The 7,193-nt window shown below is 47.3% G+C and overlaps 1 protein-coding gene across 3 annotated transcripts in view; it reads left to right on the forward strand.

Moving 5' to 3' along the window:
* PTPN9 (protein tyrosine phosphatase non-receptor type 9) overlaps window positions 1-5,422 on the forward strand; it is an 83,026-nt gene extending 77,604 nt beyond the window's left edge. For all 3 annotated transcript variants that reach the window (XM_058736995.1, XM_058736993.1, XM_058736994.1), the window contains exons 11-13: window positions 1,109-1,259; window positions 1,684-1,891; window positions 2,685-5,422. In XM_058736995.1, the coding sequence (XP_058592978.1) occupies window positions 1,109-1,259; window positions 1,684-1,891; window positions 2,685-2,899 (574 nt within the window). In that variant the 3' untranslated portion in view covers window positions 2,900-5,422. The remainder of the gene's footprint in view (window positions 1-1,108; window positions 1,260-1,683; window positions 1,892-2,684) is intronic.
* The last annotated feature ends 1,771 nt before the right edge of the window (window positions 5,423-7,193 follow it).

Genomic DNA, 7,193 nt, shown 5'->3' on the forward strand with positions numbered 1-7,193 from the left:
ACAATGAGGATTAGAAAAGCCATGGCAAAGAGTTTGAGATGTTTTAGCTTTTTCTTAATGGACCCAGAATTAACATAGCCAGGGAATGGTAGAGATTGATAGATCTAACTTGAAAAAACTTTAATCGATGGCTCTGGTGACCCTGTGCCAGTTATAGGCTATTCCAAGGTCCTGGCCTCATCCACTAACGAAAGACCTGGGAAATGTGGGGTAATTCACTTTTGATCTGCTCCCTACTTCCAAAGGGCAGCTGTCTTCCTGGCTTCTGAATTACCAGTTCCCCTCTGCTCTCCCCTTCCCTGCTACTTTTGATCGTTTTTCTGCTCATTTGTATTTCTGCCTATAAGAGAATTGCAAAAAGAGAGATGAAACATAATAGGTCAGGCAGGGAAGCTCTTGATGAAAAGAATCCTTTTGAAATTTTGGTCTGCATATCTGCCAAAACCTTAGGATACAAATTCATTAGTATCATCATTGTCATTATGATAATGATAACCTATTTCAGATGAGGAGAAGAAAGTTAATGAAAATGTTTGCTCAGTTCCCTTTCTTGTGGCACTGTCACAACCGCCTTTGATTTGGAGAGATGGTGGTGGAAGAAGGACCACCATGGAGCACTTTGGAGCCACTAAAGGGCAGTGACGTGGATTTCCGGCCTTTACCCAAACCTCATGCTGGCTCCCAGGAGCTGTGCCTTTCCCACTCCTCTCAGCCCAGGGCCCGTAATGGGGAAGGGAATGAACAGTGGCTGAGACACAGGACAGAGAGTTCAGTCTGGCCCACCACATTTCCTCTACTGTCTTTTTTTGTCCACCCAGTATTTATCCCAGATGTGTGAAGAGTACCAAGAAGTATCAGAAAAGGGGCCAAATGGTGTAGCAGGCACTCAATAAATGTCTGCTAAGTGAGTACATGCAGAAAATTAGCTGTCATTGTATGTGTTTAGAACGAAGGTGTTCTTCCTTTCCTGCCCAGAAGCCAAGATACCGGTTAGAAGCAATGCAAGAGATGACATTGCTGCTAGGGGTACAGCAGATCATGGGGACAGCGGGCTTACTGCTGTGGAGAGGGAGGACAGAAGGCTTACCTTGCTCTGTGTTGTCTTCAGCTTTGAGGAGGGCGGCAGGAGAAAGTGTGGCCAGTACTGGCCTTTAGAAAGAGACTCTCGGATCCGATTCGGCTTCCTCACGGTGACCAATCTAGGCGTGGAGAACATGAACCATTATAAGAAAACAACGTTAGAAATTCACAACACGGAGGTAAATCCCAGTTTCTATTTTCTCACTTTTTTTAAGCTGGAGGAGAACCTTTACTGTAAAGAAAATCTCCAGAGGGAATAGGCAGGATTCCAGGCAGCTTATAAGTTACTTTCATTTTTCTGGGAACAAGATCAGGATATTCAGCTCAGAGCCAATAGAGCCATATTGTCTCAACCCAGCAGTGGCATTACTTAGGAATAAAAATTGTAAGAAATCTGGATCCTCCAATATAGAGAATTGTGTCCTCTCCAGACACTTAACCTTTCTTTTGGGTTTGTAGAGAAGCGATTGTGGAAGAAGTTAAGGGTGGTAGGCAGGAACCTTGGTGGTGGGGATCCCAGGGTGTCGAGAATATAGAAAAGCCAAAGGTAGTCAGGGCAAGCAGAAATGTCCTCATTAACTTTTGCTTCTTTTCCCATTCAAGGAACGGCAGAAACGCCAGGTGACCCACTTTCAGTTCCTGAGCTGGCCAGACTATGGTGTCCCTTCCTCAGCAGCTTCTCTCATTGACTTCTTAAGAGTGGTCAGGAACCAGCAGAGGCTGGCCGTCAGCAGCATGGGTGCACGCTCCAAAGGGCAGTGCCCTGAGCCACCCATTGTGGTCCACTGCAGTGCGGGCATTGGCAGGACAGGTAATGCACCTGATGCAGCAGCTCCAGAGACAGTAAGGATGGGGGTAATAACAATGCTCTTACTGCCAGTTTGCAAGAATTTGATCCATTGGTGGTGAATCGCCATGAAAGTTCCTCCTTATGTACGTTTGGTATCTCTGGTGCCAGCTGTACTGGCCAGAATACACTTGACAGGCCAGGCCCCTAGCGTTTGATGCTTTATACCTCCCGTCAGCATGATGGTCTTCTGACCCCATCACTGTCACCTGGGTGTCCCAGGGACTGCAGCTGGGCTGTTGCTTCTTTCCCATCCCCCTCCCTAAGGACATCCCCACCCTGTGCTGTGCTCTCCATTCTGGAGCTAGTTAGCAGCTTTTGCCTTAAGGCGATGTGCATTGCAGGGACTGCTGGCCTTTCTAGTTCAGAGGTCCCTTTGGGAGAAAGTCAGGAAGAATAGGTTTGTGTTAGGTCTCTGTGGAAAAGTTGTGGAGTCTCTGAAAATTAGGGGCCAGGTGTGGGAATGCTGTCATTCTGTCTAAGATTAAAGCAGGCAGTTCCTATCTGTCACCTTTCCACCTACTCTTCCTGTTACCTCCATACTGTCCTGAGAGACAAGAGGCCTTCTCACTTCTCTGGACTCCCAACAGTCCAAAGTGACCTTCTCCTCGAATCCTTTCAGGCCTAAGGCCAGCTGGCTTCCTGCCATGAGGCACCCTGCCTTTGAATTCATTCATCCAACCTGCCTGGGTTATTTGGTACAGGGAGGGATGCAGGAGAGCTAGACCAGGTATGACCACTTTTTTCCTTCCTTCAGGTACCTTCTGTTCACTGGACATCTGCCTGGCACAGCTGGAGGAGCTTGGCACCCTTAATGTGTTCCAGACAGTGTCCCGCATGAGGACCCAGAGGGCCTTCAGCATCCAGACCCCTGAGCAGTACTATTTTTGCTACAAGGCAATCCTGGAGTTCGCAGAGAGGGAGGGCATGGTGCCCTCCAGTCACAACCTCCTGGCCATGGAGGGTCAGTAACTGTCCCACGATCCTCCTACCTGCTGGCCATCCTTCCTTAAACTACCCTGGACACCGCTGAGCCTGTAGGTTGCCACCAGTTACGCTGAAGCAATGGACCAACCTTTTACTTGTGTCTCCTGGCGCACTCGTGCACGCAAGGCAGTCTCTCCCTTTGGCTAGATAGATGTGGTGAAGTTGCCACTAGAGAGGGCCAGCAGCAATGTGTTCTTAATTCCTAGCACCTGCTATCGAACTGTGCCTTATTAAAACCAAATTGTGGCTATCGGTTTTTGCCAGGGGCCCCGAGGTAAGTGGGGAAGGAACCTCCCTCCCCCCTTTCCCAATGCCATTCTCCTTCTCGAGGTCTCTTTCCCATTCCTTCCCTTTGCTAGGATTTGATGGGGAGGTTTGGTGTGAGCATCCACCCTCCTTCCCAGAGAGCTTGACCAAGTTACATACTTTAGAGAACGTCCCCAGTGCCAAGCACGTTTATACCTAGGGCGTGTATTCCAGTCTTTTCTGTCATTCTCTGTGTGTGTGTGTATGTGTGCGCACTTACATGTATGGGTCCATATGTACGTGTGTATATAATATATATTGTATGTGATAATATGGTCGTATTCTATAAATACATATACACAGAGATACTCCTTTGTAGACGTTCCTGGGGTTCCGTGTTGCAGTTCAGGACTGCTTGCTTCTTGGACCCTACTGTTTATCCTGGACTAGCTGGGGTTGGGGATCATATCTCTTACTGTCAAACCGCAGAGTGGTGGAAGAGGACACACACATCCACTCTTCATGCTCCTGCTACAGGCCTTCATTCTCACATAATGACTTATCTCTTTCCAGGAGACTGCCTGTTGCAGCCGAGAATTCTGGTTTGTGGTGACACTGGTTTAACTCAGCATGAATTGCTCTTATCTGATGATTTTACTTTGTTTACTTTGCCAATTTGAGGAATAGACCTCCACTGTGATTCCAGACCCCTCTTTCCTCTCACTGTCCCTTGGGGCTTGAGGTCTGGGAGTAGAAATGAACTCACTGAGCAGTCAGAGCCAAGAGCAATTGGTACGAAGTCTTAGAGGGAAAGAGAGGGAACCCAGGTGTGGGAGAAAGGAAACTACTATGAGAATCCCTCCTTGGGAGTGAGCTTTTTCTTTTCTAGAAAGTTCCTTTCCTTATGCAACTTGGCCCTGTCCACTCAAATGCCCATCTCTTCCTGCCTAGCAGCCTGCCACACTTTGGAGCTCAAGCTGGGTGGGTTCTGTGTCAATAAAAAGCTTGACCCCTGGCTGGGTGAGGCAGTTCCCTGCAATCACTGTTTGCCCCCTGTTCACCCAACCTGTCCCTGTCTGCTCCCGGCCTCCCCAGCCTGATGTGCCAGGGATGGAATCAAGAGTCCCCGGCACTCCACATTCCCAAGAATCCCAGGAACCCCTAAACCTTCCCCCATCACAGATGAGGTTGGCAGCTGATCAGACCTCAATACTTTTATACTGTAATAAGCTCTTTGAATGTATATATTCTTATTTTTACAATCTCTTCATTTTGTATTTAACGTCAATGGACTGAGTCAGATTCAGAAAATAATTGTAAATGTTCATATTCAATATCTTATAGCGATACAGTTTTGTATTTACAGATAAATATACCGACATGATCAAACCCTTTTAGCTTCATCAATTTAGTAGCAGTCTGGGGCTGGGAAGGTGAGGAGGGGGTCCAAGAGCTGGTCCGGGAGGGATGGGGAGGCAGGGAGGGACCCGAGGCCTGGGTATCTGAGACTCAGTTCTCAGAGCCATCTACCTTGTCCATAGGCCATGGCCCTAGCTCTGGGCCGGCAAAGGGAACCACCAGTTGAATGCTTGCTGGGTGCCAATCTCTTATGCTCCGTGCTTTTCCCCCCATCACCTCATTCAAACCTAGCAATAATCCAGTGAGATTATTATTCTCACTACCTTCTATTTCTGTATAGATGAGGAAGGTAATGTCCGGAAGATTACAGTGATTTGCTCTGGAACTGGAGCTCAGGTTGGTGTGCTTACAAAGACTTTGGCCTCTTCACCGAATTGATCTTTGAAAGCAAAGATCAAGATAGTGTTTTGTCCTAGGAAACCAGAGGGTTTTTTGTTTTTTTGTTTTTGTTTTGTTTTGTTTTGTTTTTTAGCTCTCCTTGCAGAGTATAAACCATTCTTAAATTCCAGGTAGTTGATCCTGGCCCCATGATGCATGTTGGGTAACAGAGTTGGGGACTGATGCTCCCAGGTAGAACCTCCTGGTGTCAGGTCCTGAGGTCTCCAGAGTACCAAAGGGATCATCCTCCCAAGGAAACACCATGTATAGGGGTACACTGGTCTTTGTGGGAAGATCTTCCATCTCTCTTAGAATGGAACCAGGAGCTTTGTCCATGTAGCACCACTCCCTGTGCCGTGTAGCTACTCCTTGTTGACCAGTGACAGCCTGCCCAGTTGGGACAGTTCTGGCCTGGAGAGTGTGCAAATATTGGGATGTTCTTAATAAAAGTCATAGCAGCCAACATTTACTGGGTCCTTAATTCTATTCCACAAACTATTCAAAGCGCTTTCTAGATGTTATTCACCACCCTCAAAACAACCTTTTGAGGTAGGTATTGGCCAAAATAAAACTGAGGCACAGGAAAATTTGATGAGCCAATCAAGAATCCTGGTCATCTGACTCAAAAGGACCTGCTGTTCATTCCTACTAGAGTCCCTGTAAGGATCCATCTCCTGACCTGCCATATTTTTTGACTTTCTCACTTCAATCAAGAGCTGAAGTGTAGAATAAAAGACTAAGCCAGTCCTTTCCCTGGATGAGTCTTTGTTCTGTTGGGGGCAAGCAAACATAAGAGGTGAACAGAGATACTTGAAATCTGGGAAATCAGAGGGGTTTAGGGAAATGTGGAGGAAACAGGATTAATGATAAGAGATCTGGAGGAGGTAGTCTTGAACTGTCTTTTGTTTGAAGAGGCTGTAACCAGACCACTCTGCAAATTCAGTAGTTATACATGAGTCGCACATCTGAGCCTTGGTGAGGTCATGACTGGCAAGAACTCCATAAAAATGCAGATTCCTGGGTCCTGCCTCATAGGTGATTGAAAGATAGGATGAGCCAGGTTTCAGAAGCATTGTCTTAGTCCATGTTCCTGACTCTGAGGAAGGTTAGCAAATTGGTGTTTCCTAAATCTGAAAGCAAGGGATCAATAGCTTTCCCCTACTGCCGTAGTTTACTTGTAGCTTTTACCATTGTGAAGAGAGTGACTACCCAGTGTGAGCCTACCTGTGCTAGGTGTTTCAAGAGGGAAGGGAAGGGGAAGACCGAGAAGGAGCTTGGATCTGTTGAGGAAGTTAAGGCTCTCTCACCGGAGAATTGGTGAACAAAGCAAGAGAACCTGCTGTCAAATCCTGGACTGTACAGTTGAGAACATAAGATCAAGTGTTCAGGGGAGAGAGAGCATTTCAGGCCAACTCAGGCTTCTTCCCATTTGAGTGCTGTTTTTTTCACCTAACTTATTCCCTCTAGCGATGGTCCCCGCATCCTGTCCCTGTCAGCTAAGATGGGACATCTGAGGTGAAGGGTGCCCCAGCGTCCTCAGTTTAGGAGGCCTACCAGTGTCCATTTCCATGTCATCACATGCAGGTAAATGACAGAGTGGGACCAGTTCTTGGGCAACTGGACTATTTAGCATTGTAGTTTGAGGGAGATAAGATTCCCAATCTTTTTTCTTAATTTTTTTTAAATGTTTATTCCATTTTGAGAGACAGAGCATGAGTGGGGGAGGGGCAGAGAGAGAGGGAGACAGAATCTGAAGCAGGCTCCAGGCTCTGAGCTGTCAGCACAGAGCCTGACACAGGGCTTGAACTCCTGAACTGTGAGATCATGACCTGAGCCAAAGTTGGCCACTTAACCAACTGAGCCACGCAGGCGCCCCGAGAGTCCCACTCTTAAAGCCTCTCGTCTCTAGGCACAAGCAGACACGCATATGGAAACACACATCAGAGACCTTGGGGGAGGTGGGCCAGGAAGAAAGCCTTCCTAGAGTGACTGAGCTCTTTAGTAGTTTTGAGGCCTCACCACTCAACCCCAACCAGCTCCTAGCTTCCTTTTGTAAAAGAAGGAGCCTCATTAGATGATACTACTACAGACCCTCCAACTCTTAAGGGGCTATTCTTTGATGGACAGTGTGAATTCCTATAGACAAACCATCAGGCCCTTCTCTGGTTGGGTCAGCTCCCACTTGCAGTCCCTAGTTTTAGCTTTTCAAAAGTCTCTTCTTTCAAGCTGTTGCCAC

Source organism: Neofelis nebulosa, chromosome 7, assembly GCF_028018385.1.
Source record: "Neofelis nebulosa isolate mNeoNeb1 chromosome 7, mNeoNeb1.pri, whole genome shotgun sequence".
Taxonomy (NCBI): Eukaryota; Metazoa; Chordata; class Mammalia; order Carnivora; family Felidae; genus Neofelis; species Neofelis nebulosa.